The sequence below is a fragment of the Cnephaeus nilssonii genome (assembly GCF_951640355.1).
Source record: "Cnephaeus nilssonii genome assembly, chromosome: 9".
Lineage (NCBI taxonomy): Eukaryota > Metazoa > Chordata > Mammalia > Chiroptera > Vespertilionidae > Cnephaeus > Cnephaeus nilssonii.
The window spans coordinates 51,815,242-51,837,048 of NC_137080.1; the positions used below are offsets into that span (position 1 = coordinate 51,815,242).

Here is a 21,807-nt window from a genome sequence, read left to right on the forward strand (position 1 = left end):
AATTCAGTCTTCATCCTACAGAGTGGGATGCAGTGCAGTGTTGGGGTGGGGAGGAAGAGTGAGTTGTCACCAGTGTTGTTTTCTTTATTTCACAAGTGCCTTGCTGTGCAGAACTCAACCGAGAGGGGAGGTCAGTGGCCACAGTGTTTTCAAAAGCCCACCAGTACCTGTCTTGTGTGGCTCAGTGGTTGAGCGTCGACTTATGAACCAGGAAGTCACAGTTCGATTCCTGATCAGGGCACATGCCCAGGTTTCAGGCTCAATCCCCAGTGGGGAGGGTGCAGGAGACAGCCGATTGATGTTTCTCTCACTCCCTCCCGCTTCCTCTCTGAAATTAATAATAATAATAATAATAATAATAATAATAAGCCAGTGTAGGAGAAATCCAGCTTCATCAGGGAATGTGCATGGTATTGCTGAGGGTAAAAGGTTCTCCGTCGTGTAAGGATGTAATTAAGGGACCTTGAGTGTGCCCCCTCTCTCCTGGGAGCAGCCACCAGATCTCCTGATTTGTCGGATCAGCCGTCTACAGATGGCTCAATGCTACAGCCGTGTGTTTACACTGCCGGAACCAACTGAGGAGATCTTAATCACATGGCTTAAGAAGGGAATGCTGTTCCAAGTATCATAAAAATTCCCAATGCCTGATCTCTGAATAGTCCAGAAAGATGAGACTTAGAAGTTCCCTTTCATAAGCTCTGTCCAGCAGCAAACTGGGCACCTCCTGAGAATGAGTGCCCCAGCTCTGCCAACAGCACCCAAACGTGCCCCCTGCCAGTTCAGTTTTCATCAGTTCATCTTCCTTCCATCAACAGCGTAGAGATGATACTTGACAGCCCAGGGGAATACAGGATTAGGGTCATCATTTCACTGAGTCAAATTTTCAACACATTAGCAGCATGTGGACTCACCCCATCATGCATGACTTCGGCAGTCTGACCTGATTTCTTGCAGGCCTGAAACCTGAAGGTCAGTGCCACTTGCCTTGTGTATGCCGACTCCCAGATGAGGGCATTGCCTCCTTGGGAGCAACCAAGACCTCTCCTAGGTCTTAGCCCCCCATGCACACTCCTTTCTACCTCAAGTGTGTGATTCAGCCTCATCTAGAGCACAGTATGGAACCAGGTAGTTATTTATTTAAGAAAAAATACTCTTCAACACATTCCATTCAAAATGCAAGACTGTTCTCCCAAGTTGTCACTAATACTGTATTTCGCATTTGTTTATCATGCCTGTAAGGCCATTCCTGACTAGTGAATTTTAGCCTAGATACGTCTGCTTCCCTTAGAACAGTGGAACACAGTCCATTAACATCAGTGAGATAAAACTAGTGTGCTATTTCTAGTCCACTTCATTCCACTTTAACTTCCTGATCATTACCTTTTTAAATAACATTTTTATGGGTCGTTAGTTTTGTGGAAGATTCTCCACCACCCATCCCTTCTTATTTTTTCCCATTATCAGAGCCTTGCTTGTTAAAAAAAAAATAGAAAGTAAATAACAAGGCTGACTTGTAGTCACAGTTTCATAAACATATAGCTTATGGCTTCACATTTGCTTTATGAATATAAGTGGTGAGTTTAATGAGTCCTAAAAATGGGAAGATAGTGTAACCTACTCAAGATGGAGCTAAACCAATACTTAGAAAGCCTCTGGCTGCAGGTGTGAGGGGCACTTGCTTTCTGTTTTGTGCACTTGGAGGTGTTACAGCTGGCCCAGGTGCACCAGAGATGGGTTCCTGGGAGGGACACCTGTGGCAATTCAGAAGGTACCCGTTGTATCAAAGCAAGCCGTGACCCAAAGCAGACATAGACAGCGGGAATTCATTGCACTCCAGGTTGTCCTGCTCACCAGTGTTCACGGGATTCCCTCTCAGTAGTTTCCTCTTCTCCTGAAGCTGCTCTGGATTTCTCAGTTGACAATTAATTATGGTATTTTGTGAGAACCCTTCCATCATTGACTTACATTGTGACTCAATAGTTAACTTTTCATTGTTTTAATACCTCTTCTACAAAGCTGAATTGTAGATTTCATGAGCATATGTCTAGGTCTTGTTCTTATCCATTCCTCACGGCTCTAGGATTGGAATCCCAGCTCTATGACCTTGGATGAATTCCCTCACCTCTTTCTCAGTTTCTTTGACTACAAAACAAGGCAGCCCAGCCAGTGTGGCTCACTTGGTTGAATGTCATTCCATGCATCAGTAGGCTGCTTGTTCGATTCCTGGTCAGGGCACATGCCCAGATTGCAGGCTTGATCCCCAGTAGGGGGCATGCACAAGGGGATGTCGATGTTTCTCATGGACGTTTCTATAACTCTCTCCTTCTCCCTTCCTTTCTCTGAAATCAATAAAAACATTTTTAAAAGGCAATCATGCCCTCCTTGCAGGGCATTACAGAAACCAGCTAGCACAGTTGTGGGCCCCAGGAGATGCTTGATGAATGAGAACTTTGACTCACTAGACAGAGCCCGCACACAGAAGCTGAGCAACTGAATATGACAAAGCAGGATTAAACCCATGTGGGAGAAGAGCTAGTTATGGACTAACTCTTGAAATTGCATGGTGAGGGCACCATTTCCCCTGACCTTGAGCTTGGAGGACAGTGTATACCCCTGTTTTTATTCATGAATCTTTCATGACCATCTGACGATCACTTCAAGCTCATCATTCTCCTAAGTCTAAAAGCATTGGTGATTTGGTTTGGGATGTGGAGGCTGTGCTCACTGGCATCCTCGTCCAACTCACACGTTGAAGCATCAGCTCTTCCCGGAGTGGGGAAGCTTTTTCCAGCTCCAAGAGAGATGGTGATGAGAATGAGAGTATGAGGCGGTCTGTATAGAAAACATAAATAGCATTGAGTTGAGTTTTCCCCATTTCCCGTATAGTGAGCACATCTGCCAAAACTAAAAATGTGCATTATCCACGCAGCCTCTGGCAGATTGCCTAGGAGCAGAGCAGAGATGCTTACTTACGGAGGGTCACCCCTGCCTTGATTCTGCCTTTCCTCTCTTTGTGGTGGAGCTGTGTTACAATGAGGAACTGGCCGTGTGACATTCTCGTTGCCGTCTTTGGTTACTTACAAATACACACTTCTTTTCTTGCATCCCTTTTAAAGGTTCCTAAGAGAAATGGCAATAGGACAGTATTACATTTGTTGTAATATGATGTCAGCTTGGTAGACCACAAAACTGTAGGTTAGATGAGCTCCTTTTTAATACTAGTTCTAGGGGACTGGACAAACGAGGACTGTTGCCTGGCCTGCGTGCATTGGTTAGGGTTGGTATGTTGGTTTACTCGATGCCTTGCCCAAACATAATTTGAGACAACACTTACCAAGCAGTGTTGTCAGCTTCTGTAGTTGTATCTTACAGGCACACTTAGACTTATGACATACTCAATAATATGCAAGTTTTCTCAGGCATCTATCATGTTAGGGAGACCCTAGTTAGATGCAGAGTTACAATGAGAAATGAAACAATCCATGATCTGAAGGACCTTGCTGTCTAATGGTAGAAACAGACCCAATCCTATCTAATACAGAGGGAATATGCTAATTGACCATCACTCCACCACAAAGATGGCTGCACCCACAGCTGAGGCCAAGTTCCCATAAGGAGCCTTAACAAGCAATCAGCAGGGACCTGAGGCTATGCCCTCCCCCTACCCGGCAGGGCTTGACAGGGGACCTCAGGCCACGCCCCCCACCCAGCAGGGCTTGACGGGGGACCTCAAGGTGCACCCCCCAGTGCTGGGTCGGGGGAACTCAGGCTGTGCCCCCACCCAGCAGGGCTTGACAGGGGACCTGAGGCTGCGCCAGGGGACCTGAGGCTGGGCCAGGGGACCTGAGGCTGTGCTGGGCCAGGGGACCTGAGGCTGTGCCCCCTGCCCAGCAGGGCTTGACAAGGGTGGGACTGGCCGGGGTGGATCTAGCCCAATGCGGGGCGGGGGAGCCGGCCGGGTCTGGGTCTCTTGTGATTTTGAGGTGCATGTGGGTGGGCGGGGACTTGACTCTGGGTCCTGTGGTGAGCCCCAGACTCCGACAGGAGGAAGGTTTTCATATACATTTTACTAATTTTCTTTCATCTCTGACACTTCTATTATAGAGAAAGGGCAAATAGCAATATTAAATTATTTCCTCTAATTAATCCCCTTTTAATGTGCACAAATTTCGTGCACCAGGTCACTAGTTAAGTATAACAGAACTGAGATGGCAATGATTTCCTTGTAAAACTCTAATGTGGGGCTGTCATGGTTTTTGTTGTATTTCTTTTTTAACCAGATATCTCAGGACTCATTATCTGACAGAGAATTTTTTATTTGGAATTTTATTTAAAGTCCTTCAAAATTCTTAATGATTAAAATCCCATTCAGTTCTGTATCTAAGAAATTTCCCTTACGGGAAAGAATGCAGCGACATAAAACCAGAGCTGCCCTGGAGGGTCCACATTGCCTCACTCTGGCTGTGGGGCTGAGAGGGTGTGTCATTCCTTCTGTCTAGGAGTTTGGAGAGGGCTCCCAGAGGAGCTGATGTCCGAGTTGAATCGTGAACAGCAGACATAAGTCCTCATAAGAGTTTTGGCTCTGTGTGCTGTGGTGAATTTAATACATGTGGAAGTCGGCCACAAAGCTTGCCAGTTCCTCTTGCTCTCCGCCTTTTCCCCTAGCAGATATTTCACTTGTACAATGGCTTCTCTTACCTGATTTGTACATCTCAAGTTGTAGACTGCTGCCCCTCCCAATGGGGTCAGCAGTGCTTGCAAGAACCTCAAGGATGCCTGGTTTTGCATAGAGGGTAAGGAAGCCTGCCCCAAATACCAGCAAGTTTAATCCACTTCCATCAGGAGAAAAGAAAAAAAAAGAAAAAACAATTGGCCTTGGGCAATGTATTTCTAATTATCTAAGTTATTTTCTGTGTATGTGCATAAATAGCACATTTTCAATCTGTGTAAAATACAGTGGATGAGCAGCACCTGACAGCAGGCTCAGCCCCTGGTTTACCAGGAAAGACAGCTGTGTGGCAAAGCTGCTGCTGATAATTGGGGAAGGACCAGCCCCTGTCCTGTGCCACTCAGCAGCTCCAGCCTTTCCGATGGCAGCCCGTTGGTTTAGTTCTGTACCCCCATTCTTTGCGGGCTGGGAGTTCATTTCCTGCGGAGAACACTGCTTTGGATTGTCATCGCCTCCCGTGTCATTGTAAGATCGGGTATGACGTGATGACTGAGAAGTCCCAACTAGAAGCCATGATGCATGAGCCAAATGGGAGTCGCTTTTCATGTCTCCCGTTAACTTGTGCGGAGAGACGATTTTGAAACCCTACAGGCTTTCGGTTTTGAACAGGGCCACCCTACCGGTTGTGCGGTTCACAAGCAAACCAGAACGCTCCGGGCAGCGGCCACAAGTGTGTCAGCGCGCTCCTGATGGAGAAGGGCTCTCAACGGGGCCGACTGGGGGGGACATTAACGGGCGTCCCACTGTCACCGTGCATCCTCGCCAGGGTATTTCATTAGTGTAAACACGGCACCCGTTGTCGTCCGGTGCAGCCACTTGACCCTGGTGACCTTCAGTTCTCCGCGCCGCTGATGAAACCGAGCAGCCGCATGCGCGAGGCAGGCCGCTCATGACCGGCCGCGGAATCCCTGCTGACCCGGGACAGATTAACTGCTCCTTTGCAGTCTTTGTTCTGGGACATTAGCCCTGTCTGGTTATCTTGCTTCAGCTGAGGGGTTCGGGACAATGGCGGTGCTGACGGCGACTTCACGGCCCTTCTCCCTGTTTGTGTTGCAGGTCACGGCCAGGGGCTTCGGGCCGCTGTTGCAGTTCGCCTACACCGCCAAGCTGCTGCTCAGCAGGGAGAACATCCGCGAGGTCATCCGCTGCGCCGAGTTCCTGCGCATGCACAACCTGGAGGACTCCTGCTTCAGCTTCCTGCAGACCCAGCTCCTGAACAGCGAGGACGGCCTGTTCGTGTGCCGCAAGGACACGGCCTGCCCGCGCCCCCGCGACGACCATGAGAACTCCGCGGGAGAGGAGGAGGAGGAGGAGGAGGAGACGATGGAGTCGGAGACGGCCAAGGTGGCCTGCCCCAGGGACCAGACGCTTCCCCACCCCGTCAGCTTCGAGGCCGCGGCCGTCCCGGGAGCACCGAAGGAAGAGGCTTTGCTGGTGCCCGAGTCCGACGGGCCCGCGGACACCAAGGGGAGCTCCGAAAAGGACGCGTTGACGCAGTACCCGCGGTACAAGAAATACCAGCTTGCATGTACCAAGAATGTCTACAATGCATCGTCGCACAGTACCTCAGGTTTTGCAAGCACATTCAGCGAAGACAGCTCTGGCCACAGCCTCCAGCCCGGGCTCGCCGTGGGGCAGATCAAAAGTGAGCCGCCCAGCGAGGAGAACGAGGAGGAGAGCATCACGCTCTGCCTGTCCGGGGATGAGCCTGAGGTCAAGGACCGAGCCGGGGATGTGGAAATGGACCGGAAGCAGCCCAGCCCCGCGCCCGCGCCCCCCTCGGGCGCCGCCTGCCCGGAGAGGTCCAGGACCCTGGCCTCGCCCTCCTGCCTGAGGTCTCTGTTCAGCGTAACAAAAAGTGCGGAGCTGTCTGGCTTGCCCAGCACGTCTCAGCAGCACTTTGCCAGGAGTTCCGCGTGCCCTTTCGACAAGGGCATCACTCAGGGTGACCTTAAAACTGACTACGCCCCCTTCGCGGGGAACTATGGACAGGCCCACGTGGGCCCGAAGGATGCGTCCGGCCTCCCGATGGGGTCGCCCCTCAAGGGCCCTGGGGTGGAGGCTCTCTGTAAGCAGGAAGGAGAGCTGGACCGGAGAAGTGTCATCTTCTCCTCGAGCGCTTGTGACCAAGTGAGCACTTCGGTGCATTCGTATTCTGGGGTAAGCAGTTTGGACAAAGACCTCTCCGAGCCGGTGCCAAAGGGTCTGTGGGTGGGGGCTGGCCAGTCCCTCCCCAGCTCGCAGGCCTACCCCCACGGTGGGCTGATGGCCGACCACTTGCCAGGAAGGATGCGGCCCAACACTAGCTGCCCGGTGCCAATCAAGGTCTGCCCTCGCTCGCCCCCCTTGGAGACCAGGACCAGGACTTCCAGTTCGTGCTCCTCCTATTCCTACGCGGAGGACGGGAGCGGGGGCTCGCCCTGCAGCCTCCCTCTCTGTGAGTTCTCCTCCTCACCCTGTTCCCAGGGAGCCAGATTCCTTGCCACAGAACATCAGGAACCAGGCCTGATGGGAGATGGAATGTACAACCAAGTCCGACCCCAAATTAAATGTGAGCAGTCTTACGGAACCAACTCCAGTGACGAATCCGGATCGTTCTCGGAAGCAGACAGTGAGTCGTGTCCTGTGCAGGACAGGGGCCAGGAGGTAGGGAACCCGCCTAAATTCAAGCATGTCATCCACTCTCTCAGTCCTTTATCTGGACTCTCCCTGCCCTCCTCCCCACCACTCACAGAGTGTTCTTATTTGCCAAGAGTAAAGGTTACGGTAAAGGGACTGCCTTCCCCTTTCATGCATGGTTCAAACTGATTCCAAATTAATCACTTTTGTCCTAGAAAGCGCTTGAAATTTATCTAGATTTAATAGCCAACTAGCAGATGCAAACTGCTTATTGAAACAAAGCATGAAAGCATGCCGGGGTACTTCCGACCTCCCTTGCTCCTTCTCCATCTGCTCTGAAAGGATGCTGTACCCATCGCCTTCGTCCTTGCTCCTCACCCCCTTCAGTGTGAAGTACAGAAACACTTTAAAAAAACAATTAAAACTAGATAGACCCACACTAAACAAGTGCTTTTCTAGCACCCTTTAAGTTTTCCTTATCAGCAGAAGACCCTGGGGCCATCCCGTGTCCATAACGCTGCAGATGGACAGCTCCCCATCCCTTCTGGGCTCAGGGTCATTGGCAGAAGCACTGTAATCAGTCACACGTCACTTAATCACATACCACTTCCCAGGCTCCCCACAAATGGTGAGAAGTTATTTGGGGGAGCAGTGGGGTTGAGTGCCAGTTTCTGTCCACTCTGAAAGCAAAGTGCTTTGTAGATAAAAGTTGCCAGGCTCCATCCATGTCTCACCAATGCTGGGAGAGGGAGCGGGAGCAACACCAGCCACATCGTCAACGAGACTCACGTGGCTCAGGAGAGAAAACACAGACACCCCATATGTTTCCCCTTCCCCCATAACCTCAGAGGCCCCTGGGAAGATAGGTGGGAGTCTGTGCCACAATTGGGCACTGCCTAACCGGTTGACAAGGAACCAACCTGAGAATGCCACCTGTGTCTCAGACCTGCCTCTGGAGCTAGAGGGAGCGAATCTAGTGAGAAGTCCCTCTTCAGAGCTGCTTATTCAAAAAACACAGAAGGAGACGAAGCGTGGTCCTCAGGAGGCCTGCGCTCCCTGGATGTCAGCCCCTAGTAAGGCAGGGATGCTAACCCAACTAGGCAGCGGAAATGCCACACGGGTGAGGTGGCTTTTCACAGAGCCACGTGCTGTCTCTGCCAGATTGGCGAGAAGCGCCCGAGGCTTTAGTTCGGACATGTTTTGAAAATAGATTCCAAAGCCCTCGGTGCCAACTGCAGAAATAACCTGTGGTCACTGCCTTGTTTTGCTGGATAGCCCTCTGTTCGTTTTGCCTGGCAAAAAAAAAAGGAGAAAGACAGGCTTTAATTGAGTTAAAGGACATTTGAATGGGAACTATATCTACTCAACTATACCATATCCCCTAAGGTTTGGGTGGGGGCTTGTGCCCAGCCAGAGGCATGTCTGTGTCTCTAGCCTGAGAGGACGGAAGTCTTGTGAGAACAGCCAGAGGTTGTGCCCTCTCTCCCCTCACTCACTTCTTTCCCTCCGATCACTTCTGTGAGGTTGTCGTCTTTTCCCCGGAAGCTTTCCGTAAGCGCCCCTGATGCAGAGGCCTCGTCACGGGGTCTGGCTCGTCCACATAGTGGTTTAATCTCGCCAAAAAACAATGAGCCTCCAAAACTTTGTTTTTTGCCCCTCCCTCAAGAGGAGCCTGCCGTTACACTAAACGGGCTGTGTTTTTATGACATTTCCACGTGCTCAGGGAACTGTCAGTTTCAGATAAAGCTCCGTGGTTTCTCCACTATCTCAAAAGAGAGCTGAAAGCCACTTCTTGGAACTAAATGCCACCAACAAGAGCCCATGGTTTTCCTTATGTTTGGGCCATATCTGTCGTCTGCCTTAGAGCTTGTCAGTTCTACATGAATCCGTTTAAAGGAGGATTCATTCAACCTATAAAAACAGTCATGAACAGGACTAGTCTCCCCTTGAAAAATACCACTGCTTTAAGAAATACTTTATTTTTACTTATTTTTAATTGGGGTTTTTTGCATACCTAAACAGTGGAAGAAGTGACATTTACCAAAGTTCTGTGCCATTTGAGAAATCATACTTCGCCCCTCTTGGTAGTACATTTAGGACAGGATCGGTACAGGAAAGCTAAGGTTCTTCCCAGTCTGACGTGTTAGTTTTCCTAGAGTAGAGGAGATTAGGTTTTCCAAGAACTGTTTCAGGGACTCAACATCATGCTCATCTTTGAGTTCATAACTTGCTTACGGGAGTTCCTTTGACCCAGGTGGGAGTGTGGTGCCCTGTAATAACATTGAAGGCAAATCCTTTACAACGTGAATCATAACTCATTTCCCTGCACTGATCCAGAAGAATCCAACATGTACTGGGCTGATTCTGCCCCAGTTTGCTCTTGTGTAAGGTGCAGGTAACTTCTCTTCCAAGTAACTTCTCTCCTTAGGAGAGATCAGAGTCAGAAGCCAGAAAGAGTTCTCACCTCAGCCTGTCCAGTACTGCAGCTCAACTCTGAGGAGCAAAAGAGGTGTTAGCCTACTTTAACATGTTCTAGATCTGCCCTGTTAACTCTCTCATCTCATCAGTGTTGACCTCTCTCATCCTTTCTAATGATTCCCTAGCTCTGAAGAAAGCTTAAGTTAGCACAATACTGTCCTTTATCAACAATCAGCTTTTTAAACTTACTTTCTTTTTTTTTTTAAATAATCAAACAGCATACCCAGTTCCTGACACACCAAATTCTCTGTGCCTACAACAACATACAAACACATATTCACGTCTCTAGAGGCTTGAGTTTTACTTTCATGGCATTTACAGTATAATTACTCAGTGACTTGCTTTTTCACACAGCTGTCTCCTGTGTACATGCCTCTAGGTCCATCACATGGGGCTTCTTTAACATCCATCAGTCCCATAAACCACAATTTACTCATCTATCATCTCTTAACAGCCATTCCAGTGGTTTCCAATTTTTCCCCTCTTATAAATGCTGCAATAAATATTTTTGTGAATATATTTAGTAGTGGTGCTTTTATTTTTATGGGTTAGAGTTCCTTAAGTGGGTTAAGGGTTATGCTCATTCATTAAATACTGCCTAACTACTCTCCCCAAAGGCTGTAGCAATTCCCATATCCTTTAGCAACTTCCTCCTGTTCTTGCCAGTAGGAGTGAACCGTCCTTTTAATTTTTGCCAATCAAAAAAGGATGACTGCTAATGAGGTTGACATCTTTGTCCATTTTTCTTTCGTGTTGTCTTCAATGTATAGGATCCTTAATCCTTAACCTAGGAATATTAACCCTTTCTGATAAATGTTTTCTATATTTTTTCCAGTGTTTTTTTAACTTATGGTATCTTCTTCTATATAAAATCATTTTAAGTTTTATGTAGTTGTTATCTTTTCTTTATGACTTCTGGGTTTGCTATTTACATAAAAAAGTCAGTTTGGAAAATTTTTTTTCTTCCAATGATGAAAAAATGAATTGGTCATATGAAGTAACAAAAGTAACACTTTGCATAACAAAGTCTTAGTTTGACTGAAAATGGGAGGCAAAGTTAGGGAGAAGGAGTATAGGGGAAAGTTTCATTTCTATGTATTTCTATAATGTTTTAATTTTATTACGTATATCTCACACAGGTTCATTTTTTAAATTGAGGTGTAATTCACATACCATGAAATCCACCCTGTTAAAGTGAACAAGTCAAGGGTTTTGAATGATTCACAAAATTATATGACTATCACCACTCTAATTCCAGGACATTTTTATCACCCCTGAAAGAAACATACCCATCGGTGTCCTCCCTCAACTCAGGAAACCACTACTCTGCTTTCTGCCCCTATAGATATGCCTACGCTGAACATTTTATATCAATGAAATCTTTTTTTTAATATATTTTATTGATTTTTTACAGAGAGGAAGGGAGAGAGAGAGTTAGAAACATCGATCAGCTGCCTCCTGCACACCCCCTACTGGGGATGTGCCCACAACCAAGGTACATGCCCTTGACCGGAATCGAACCTGGGACCTTTCAGTCCGCAGGCTGACGCTCTATCCACTGAGCCAAACCGGTTTCGGCTATCAATGAAATCTTACACTTTGTGGCCTTTTGTGTCTGGCTTCTTTCACTGAACGTAATGTTTTCAAGGTTTATTCTTACCATTGATATGCCCCCCCAATGTCATGTATCAGTTGCTTCATTTCTTATTGTTGCTGAATAATATTCCACTGTGTGCACGTACCACACTTTGGTGATCCGTTCCTCAGTTTGGTGGCATTGTATTGTTTACGCTTTGGGGCTATTGTCAATAATGCTGCTGTGAACACTTGTGCGCAAGTTTTTTGTAGATGTGTTTTCAGTTCTCTTCGTTACATATCTAGGAGGGGAATTGCTGAATCACATGATAACTCTATTCAACCTTTCCAGGAATTATCAGAGTGTTTTCCAAGGCAACCGCACCATTTTACATTCCCACCAGCAGTGTATGAGGGGTCCAGTTGTTCTACATCCTTGCCAACTTTCGTTATTGTCCATCTTTTTTATGATAGCCATTCTAGTGGATCTGAAGTGGTATCTTGTTTTGGTTTACAGGTCCATTTTTAATATTTGAAAGTTATGGAAAAGTCACAAGTATTTTCTAAGTAGGAAGCTTCTTAGTGACACAGTTTTGTACCACAAGCATTTCTAATCTATTGTGAACTTTAGTCAGAAAATACTGGAAAGACGGCCAAAAGTATTGATTAGTTGCGTTTGCTTTATTAACATGGATCATGTCAAGAGGGATCAAGTATGTGAGTGTGTGTGTATCCTTGTGTGTTTCTATAGGAGCCAGGGGCAGGGAGAAATAAGGCCCAGCACCAACACTGACACATGTGGGAGAGTTAGAGCCAGACAACCATGCACGCTGAGGCACCGGCATAATCACCTAGATGGGCTTGTCTGGCTCTAACTCTCCCACCCAAATGCTGACATCCAGACACATGTTATACATAAAATGTTTACAGTTGCTTTAGTGGTTTGTTGAATCAGGCATCTTTTTTTCACATGTCTGTAATTGGTCCACCTAATGAAAAGAAGGCCTTGCTGGGCAGCATAGATGTCAGCCATATTTCTAACTAAAACAGTCCTTTTGTGATGTCTAGAAAGCTGTGCTTAGCATCTGGAATTTTAAAGCATACGGTATGTCTAGAATAAGGAACCATGTAACAAAGAAAAATAGAGCTAATAAATAGAAGTTATAATATTATTATTAACAATATGTCAGATCTTTAAGGCAATTCCAACATTTCAAAGCACTTTCCCCATCTCCTATCCAATTTTAGTCTTCGCAGCAGTCCTGTAAGATGAGCAGGGCACATGTTGTCTCTGACTCACAGACCCTCACAGAACTTCAGGACAGGGAGGAGGGACGACTTGCCTGCAGTCACACGGCTAATTGATTGCAGTGTCACAACTGAGTCCCAGGTGTCCTGCATTTGCCCCTGAGACTCTAGGGCAGTGGTTGGCAAACTGCGGCTCTGTTGACTAATGAGTTTGCCGACCAGTGACCTAGACTTTCGATTCCAATAATTACAGGCTGTTGTTGTTCTTTGTGATTAAGCCCCTGTCCCAGTGGTCGGCAAACTCATTAGTCAACAGAGCGGCAAACCGTGGCTCGCGAGCCGCAAGTGGCTCACGAGCCGCAGTTTGCTGACCACTGCTCTAGGGTAAAAGGACAATTGTTCAGGAAAGATTTCTTAGTCTGGGAGGGAGATGTTGTCATTGGCATCTGCCCAGCGCTGAGCTGACTGTCCCCATGCCAGCAGCACTGGAGTCATTAGCCCCAGTGGGCATCTGGCTTCCTCCCCCTACAACTCCCAGAGATCTGGGGTCTTGTAAGAGCGTAGGTGGTAGAAGCTTTGGAGAGCTGGATACTGGTAGTAGGATCGACTCCCGTGGCTTCCACTCAACTTCTGGTACTGAAAAGGAAAAAGGAGATAGCAAAGAAGATTCACACACCAGCTTCCACTGGGATTTCTAGAGGAAATAGATGCTTGTTTTCGGCTTTTTCTACCACGTTTTATCTCGGTCCTTCTCCCGTAGCCCCCATCCAGCCACCCAGAAACACCAGGCACATGAGATGTGTTAAGAGACACAGGAGGTGATGACAACCCGTCTCATTAAAACCCCGTAAAATATTCAGAGGAAACAAGACCTCGGGGAAGTCCACCAAAGCAAGAGTGTTACTGTTTGGGGAGGAGAATCTTTTCCCCCTCTTTTGTCTCATATTTGAACTTTCTGCAAGAAGTTATTTCTCATATAATTTCTTAAATGATACTTTTTATCTGGGAGAGAGGGGTGTATCGGCTGCAGAAGCTGGGCAGTTGCAGGGGAGGGGCGTGGAGCTGCTCATTAGTGTTTAGGGAGGAGGACGCACTGGCACCCCCTGGCCAGGCCCACGAGGAGGAACATTTAGATTTCATTCACCCTCCAGAAGTCACACATCATGCTCCCACCCTTTGCCAGCCTCTGGGGCCAGAGGTCCCTCAGCACACAGCAGGGCCACTCATTCCCCTGACTGATCAGGAGCTGGGGCCCCAGAGGGTCTCACCCTCCTCTGGCCACTGCTGTGCCAGCCAGTGCGGGTGCTGAGCTGCAACACCTCTGTCCTGTTCCTCCCATTGCGCTAAGAAGGAAGCTGGGGCCAGGTCAAGTCAACGGGGGCAGACCATGCACGCTGAGGCACCGGCTGGCTCCAGTGCCACAGGCCCTGGGCTGGCTGACTCTCAGAGTCTCTACCGAGAACCAAAGCTCGGGTGGCGCCTACACGGCGGCCCCGAGCCTGAAGAGAAATCGGGGCCCTCGATCCCATGGAAAAGCCACAGGAGGGCCCTTCCGCTCCTGTGCAGCCTGCTCAGCCTCCTCTGCTTAGTCTCATATGCCCATGGTTGACTGTATAGCTGCAGGCTGGCCTTTCGGACAGGGGCTGGTGGTAGTTGGCAGGATCTTCATCTTGTCTAGTTGGGTGTTTTGCACTATCTGCGAGAGTCCAGTGAATGAAAAGCAAACCACTGCTGAGAAGTTAAATCTTGGGAGAATAAGTGTGTGGGAGGACAATAAATAAGATGGGAAGTCCTGTTAGGCCTGTTTGGGGTGTAAGAACTCTCTGGAAGAAAGGGAGAAGGGCCTGAGCCTTCTCGATGTGTTTCAGCGAATCCAAAGGCCAAGTAGCATTAGCGGACTTTGCAGCCCCGTTTGGAGAGTGCGGGGGTGCCTGCGAGCCTGAGAATGGAGTGTTCCCCCAGCTCCATGAGGGGTCTATGCCCGCCCTTCATCTCTGGGGGCCGTGCCCATTGGCTTGGAGCTCACATCTCTGACCATAGCAAGCAGCCGCGGTGAGCGACCAGCAAGCCTCTCCAAGAACACCTGTGGGACGAACCTCCGCTGTCAGTGGAAATTCTCCCTCGCTATAGGGGAAAACAGAGCCTTTTAAAAAGCATCAAGAGTGTTTGGGCTTTGCTTTGTTGCTTCCCCCCCCCCCCTCACATTGAAGCAAGTCTGTGGCTATTTTCTTTTCCTTTGACCTCTTTAAAAAGCAACTGGAGTTGCAACAGCTCTGCTGAAATTTTATATGGCCTTTTGCTTCAAGGACTTTGAAACGAGCATTGTTGATTTTTCTCCTTCCCTGTCAACCTCTGTCCTATTTCCCTAGTGTTTTATATTCACTGCCTGGATGCTTCTGAATACAGTAACTCTCGCTACAGAAGGCCTTCTGACTTTCCCTGTGGCCTGAACGATAGGTATATTTTCTTTCTGAAAATCGCTAAACACGATTGAGAGCAGGAGCAGAACGGCTTTGTGGTCGGCAGAAGGGGAGACGCCAGGCCCAGAGCTGCTGCCACCTCTGCTGTGCAAACAAGGCTTCTGCCTGGTGTGGCAACATCCGTGTCCCCGCACACAGACCTCTGTGTTATTTAGGCACCGTCCAGGATCTGAGTGTCTGTTTGTCATCCAAAGGGTATGAAAGGGAAATCAAACGTTCTTTCATATCAGTATAAGCCTTGTGCAAACACAGCCCCATGGACAAAGCCCTTTCCCGGGCCCATAACAAGGAGCTGTTTGTCCTGGCTGCCCATCTTTAGCAGACGGAGCGGGGCTGAGCTGAGAGTGGTGTAATGTGTGTCGTTGTGATTTTGTTCTCTTGGGCCAAAAAGTGTCATAGGTGCCATGGGGCCGAGTTCACCATGTGCAAGTTGAATCACAGCGCCCACTGGCAACCTTCAGCAAATGCCGCGTCCAGTGGGCTCAGAGCAGCAGAGAAACCTGACAAAGCAGTTGCACCCAGCCGTGGAAAAGCCACATGATCGTTTGTGATTGCCTTTGTGCATGGGGATTCTCTAGTCACAGAAGCCAGGATCTGTGCTCCTGTCCGCCTGCATCTGATGTAACCAAAGAAAAAGCCTGAGCTTGGGATAAAATTTCTTCATCACCCTCCCCTCAACAACGCAGACATAATACTGCACCTTCTGAATATTAGCGAGGGCTTGGTTTCCTCCCCCAGAAATATTTTGATCAATGAAACTCAGGTTTAATTGACCTATTTTTCTGATTCCTCAGTTTCATTCGAGTCCAATATAGTAGCCACATGTGGCTGTAGAGCCCCAGAATTGTGGCTGGTCTATGACATGTTGTAGGTGTCATATACGCCTCGGATTTTAAAAATTTAGTGCCTCCCATCCAAAAAAGTAAAATATCACAATAATTTCCTATTAATTACATGTTGAAATATTTTGGCTCTATAGGGTTCCATTCAATGTTTTATTAGAATTAATTTCACCTGTTTTCATTTCTTTGAATTATTTTAATCAGGGGCTACTAGGAAATGTAGGATCACAGATGTAGCGGGCATTGTTTGCATTGGACAGCGCTGGGCAGGCGCTTGAAGGAAGTGCAGGTGCATAGCGCCATCTGCTGGTCCATCTACAGCAAACTCTAGTGGAAGCAAGCACGAAGCAGTCTGTGCTGGGAAACTCTCTCCGCAGAACAATGTGCTACCTTCCTTTTCTAGGAGCTTCTGAAACAGAAGCAGAACTGAACCCCGAAGTCCCTAGGGTCTTCAGTAAGGATCTTGGAGAGGGTAGCGTCCAACTGCCGGAAGCTGCAGGCCCGTGTTTACCTCATGAGTGCTGAGGAGACTCTAGAAAGCTGTGGTTCTTAAATGTTGCAGACCGCCACAGACAAGGTTGTACCCAAGCATTTAACAATAGGAGGAGGACACAGATCCATCCCTCAAGAGACGAGAGTCCTCTCTTTGAATAATGCTGATTGGCTTTGATTTGTCAAGAGTTTGAAAGTGAGCATCTTGCTGATAATAATATCTGCCTCAGGGAGGAAGAGGGAGGCCACACGGTCAGAAAATCCACGTCCTGGTGGCTCATTCCTGTGACTGGCAAGGTGATGCTGGTTGTTGGCTGGAGGCCTCAGGTCTTCTCCACATGGGCCTCTCACAGGCATAGCTGGTTTCCTCCACAAAGAGCAATCGAGGAGGCCTAAGGGGAAGCGGCAACACCTTTGATGCCCTAACCTCCGAAGTTACACCATCGCTCCTGCTGCACTGTGTTGGTCGAGGCAGGAACGTGCCTCCTCTCGACAGAAGGAGGTCAATGTCACGTTGTAAAAGAAAAAGTGAGATGGGATGGCCGTTGCATTTTGGAAAATACAATCTGCCAAAGAGCCTAACACTTGAACAACAGTGGAAGCCTAAAAAGCATGGCCCATTTTCCAGATGAGCACACTGAGGTTTAGAGAAGTGGAGGAACTTGTCTGAGGTCTCACATCTGGTAGGAATGACAAAAGTCCAGTTCTGACCCCTTGTCCGTGCTGGAATAGCCTATCCGAGTCACCGCCCTGTCTCCCTTATGCCGTGGTAACTGAGCATCACGCCGATGGTTCCATCTTTCCAGCATCTTCAGGGTGTGTGATGCTCTCTTCATTCGAGGGTTTCAGACCATTCTTTAGATAGTCTCTTTCTATACATAGTCGTTTTATTGAGTTGAGGCTCAATGGAAGTAGGTTTCAACCAGCTAGAGCAGTGGTTCTCAACCTTTCTAATGCCGCGACCCTTTAATGCAGTTCCTCATGTTGTGGTGACCCCCAACCATAAAATTATTTTCGTTGCTACTTCATAACTTCATAACTGTAATTTTGCTACTGTTATGAATTGTAATGTAAATATCTGTATTTTCCGATGGTCTTAGGTGACCCTGCTAGCGGTTCTCAACCTGTGGGTCGCCTAAGACCATCGGAAAACACAGATATTTACATTACGATTCATTAACAGTAGCAAAATCACAGTTATGAAGTAGCAACGAAAATAATTTTATGGTTGGGGGTCACCACAACATGAGTAACTGCATTAAAGAGTCGCGGCATTAGAAAGGTTGAGAACCACTGAGCTAGAGAATCCTTCTTACTAAAGTGCTGTAGCAATGAAAAAGTTCACATTTTCCAGTGTTTTCCATGCTGCTTGCTTCAAAAGTCTCGGGGATGATAAGCACCGTGTAATTTGTGTGATCACATTCTGTTTGATTATCTGAATATTACATCGTATTTATATTTGAAACAGGAAGGAATTAATCACAGCTTGCTTTCAGTAGTTCCCATATTACCCGGTCATCTTAAAAAGGAGGTTTTCTTACCATGCTTTGATGTTCTACCTGCCAGAATGAAAACTAAAAATCCAGCTGCCATAATCATCATTTGTTATTCTTGGTTCCAGGTCAAACTTCCCTTTCCTGTAGATCAAATCACAGATCTTCCGAGGAACGACTTCCAGATGATGATTAAGATGCACAAGCTGACCTCAGAACAGTTAGAGTTCATTCACGACGTCCGGCGGCGCAGCAAGAACCGTATCGCGGCCCAGCGCTGCCGCAAGCGCAAACTGGACTGCATTCAGAATTTAGAATGTGAAATCCGCAAATTGGTGAGTCGGCCCTCCCATTGCCCTCTGCACCCTGGAGTGACGGGACTGACGCAAAGTCACAGCAGCGAAGGCTGGAGAAGCCGAGGGAAGGGTCGCCATTCAGGGAAGTTTGGGTTCATTTGTAAACAAGTTTCTCAGCAAAAATAATAGCTTTATATCCGCAACGGGTGTGTCTGTGAGGGTGAGGAATCGCGTGCCGGTATTTTATAGAGAGATAGTTCTTTCCTATTTTCCATTCAACGTGTTCTAATAGCTAGCATTGATCACATGCGTATGTGGACCAGGTATTATTCTGAAGTATTTCCGCAGGTTAATCCTCACATCAACCCTACGACTTAGGTACTATTTTATCTCCATTCCCAGAGGCAGAAACAAGAGTGCAGAGGGGTTAGGTAACTCCCCACTATGTGGCATAACTTGGCTGCCAACCCAGTTGTCTGATTCCCAATCTTGCTTTCTCTCCTGCCTCCCACAGGAGAGTGGGTTAGCGGTAGGACACCTGCCTCCTGAGAGGCAGCTCCGCTCCTGAAGCCCTTCCCTGTCCCAGGGTCCTTGATTTTGCAATTCCGCCTCCACGTGATTATCACGTGGTTATCACGTGGTTATCACATCCTCCCTATGCCTGAGAGTATTTTGTCTCAGGGAACAAGCTCCCATCCCCCAACCTTCCTGTCCCTCAGAGCTCTGTGCCCCTTCTTCTTGAGACGCAACCTTAAGCTACAGGAAATAAATCCAGGTGGCCTCACTCCCGACCAGCTTTGCAGGCAACCAGTGCAACCTCATTCAGCTGGACCTTTCTGCTGGCCAAATCCTGGACACTGAGCTCAGGTGCCGAGTGTGTGTCAGGGAGGAAGAGGGCAGCCACACAGTGTGGCCATGATCTACGTTTGGGTCTTCAGACTGCACACAGCAGTCCTTTGCCTCCTGGTAAGCCACCGTCCTAAAGCGAACCTAAGAGCCAGGCGTTTGAAAAGCATGAATAAATGTTATGAGTTATTTTTTAAGACTTTACTTTTTATATGTATACTAGAAGCCCAGTGCATGATTTAATCATGCACGTGTAAGCTGTCTGTCCGCTGGTCGGCAGCTCCGAAGTCCCTGGGCCCCTAGGGCGAGGCGGGGCGGGGGCGTGGTCCTCCTGCGGCTGGAGCCCAGGCCAGGGTCTTGCCTTTGCCTCCCTCCCAGGAAGGCTGGGGCCGCCGCCACGTGCTCCTGCGGCCCAACTGCCGCCAGACTCCTCCCCGGGGAGCCGCGCTGCCCGCCCACCGCCGGCAGCCTCCAAACCTCCAAAACGCTGGCTCGGCTCGCTGCCCCAGAGGCCTGTCTGTGCCGCAGCACGCGAGCTCAGCGTCCTGCCAGCCCAATCACCACCCCAGCCACCCCGAGTCCCGCCCCCTGTGTCACCCGCTGGCCCAATCATGGGCGTAGCGGAGTGATGGTAATTTAAATATTACCTTTTTATTATGTAAGATATATATTTTATTGATTTCAGAGCGAGGAGGGGAGAGGGGAAGATAGAAATATCAATGCTGAGAGAGAATCATTGATCGGCTGCCTCCTGGGGATTGATCCTGCAACCCAGGCATGTGCCCTTACAGGGAATCGCACCATGACCTCCTGGTTCATAGGTCAACGCTCAACCACTGAGCCACACTGGCAGGGCAATGTTATGGGTTAGTAAGATAGTCCTGGACCTCAGAGTCTTTTTTATTATTTAATTAACACCCACCAAGCAGGGGAAACCTGCCTATCTTCAGTGGCTCCTGTCACCTACAAATAGAGCCCACACTCCTCAGCGAGACAGCTGGTGCTCTCCATGTTTCAGTCTGTCTTGCTCTCCAGCACCCTTCCACTCTCTCCCTACAACTTGACCCCCAACATCTCCTACTCTTTATACCTCTGTGCTTGTACCTCTGTTGTTTCCCCTCTACCTCGGACATCCCCCTGTTTATCTTCTGTAACTGTGTCCTTGCTCTTTAAGACACAGGTCACTGCCCCCTCTCCAGGAAGGCCCTTTCCCGAGCCTCTGTGAGGCTGGCACCTGCCCCTGGAGCCAGTCTGACCTCTGGCTCTGTGCTTGTCACATTATTAGTCTTGCATTGTCTGTGTGTGTCTGCCGCCCCAGCCCCTTGCCCGAGCCTGTAGGTTTCATGCAACAAGGACAGTGTGGTGATCATCTCTGAATGTCCAGGGCAGACCCATTGAAACCTCTCAGGAAATGTCCGTTGACCTAAAATTGCAAGTGGGTCGTGGGATTATGAATTACTTCTTCGTTTCAGATTTTTCTTTAATGTTGTTTTAAGCACAACAAAACGTTTTTAATTTAAGCCAAGCACCACATTGCTGCTGGTGAGTGTGGGTCTTCTGAAAGCCTGCTGGGCTTAGGTGGGGAACCAGGCCAGGCTGGGCCCACAGGTACCAGTCGGCAAGGTCTTAGGCCCAGGTCTGTAGGAATGCCGACCCTCCACTCTTCTTCGGGCGATAGGATAACTCCAACCACCCATGTTTGAGAAATGCCCAGTTTTTGTAGTTCGCATTCTTCCCCATGCGACCGTGTGATACAAACAGATAGTAAGTCTGCGCCACACTCCGGGCAGACATCTGAAGCTCTTGCTAATATTGTTCAGTTGGGAAGCCAAGAGGGCATCTGGTTCTCCCCCCGTCCCCCCCCCCCCACCCTCCCCCCACCACCACCACTTTTTTGGAACCCCCTTAAGTAACATGCGGCATTTCACCACCGAATGAGTTTCACATGCTCGTCGGTGAACAGCTAGCTGTGCCGTAGAGCTTCCTGCTTTTAACCAAGTCTTAATGTGTGCAGTGAGCCAAAACACCGGCGCACGTAGCGTTTCATCCTCTTCACCCCAGAAAGTGACCCGGGACATCTTGCAGGTCAGTGGGTGCGGAGGGGTCGGTGGCTTGGCCAAGATGATGGGGCAGAATTAAGATTGCCATTCCCTCCGAGTCCCCTCCCAGGCTGTGTGGCGTTGCCTCTTTACAGCCTTCCAGGTTACAGCACAGAAGGTCCAGGTTGCACAGCCTGGATGGTTTTGGCTTCTTCCCCACCGCCCTCTAGCTGGGGAGCTGCGCCCACTCGCCTGGCCTGAGTGGCAGGTGGCTCTGGCAGGGCCAACTCTGATCCCGCCCACAAGTCCCCAGCACGACACTCTCACTCCCCACTCCCACGCTGTCTCCGGCATGCCACTCAGCTTCTGCAAACTTGCATAATGTATTTCTCTCGAGTTGCACTTGTACATCTGTTTATTTTTCATTTTTAAAACATGTTTTCTTGGAAAATTTATAAATATTTTAGCAGGTGCCCTTTCCCCATATAAATCTCTGTCTCTGACAGACTTGCGCACGCTGCCTGCCGGGCTGCATTTGAGATGGGCACGTGCAGCTCGTGTAGGAGCCCCCACATCGGATGTGTGCCCCCCACCCTCTCACTCTGTCCCCCGCTTCATTTTCTCTCCCACCCTCTCCTCACCCCTCCTGCCCACCCATGCAGAGCGCTGG

General features: G+C 48.8%; 1 protein-coding gene across 5 annotated transcripts in view; it reads left to right on the forward strand.

Moving 5' to 3' along the window:
* BACH2 (BTB domain and CNC homolog 2) overlaps positions 1 to 21,807 on the forward strand; it is a 332,743-nt gene that overhangs the window by 307,148 nt on the left and 3,788 nt on the right. For 4 of the 5 annotated variants that reach the window (XM_079779974.1, XM_079779973.1, XM_079779972.1 and 1 more), the window contains 2 exons: positions 5,786 to 7,375; positions 18,085 to 18,291. In XM_079779974.1, coding sequence (XP_079636100.1) covers positions 5,786 to 7,375; positions 18,085 to 18,291 — 1,797 coding nt within the window. The remainder of the gene's footprint in view (positions 1 to 5,785; positions 7,376 to 18,084; positions 18,292 to 21,807) is intronic. The other variant, XM_079779976.1, reaches the window with a different exon arrangement.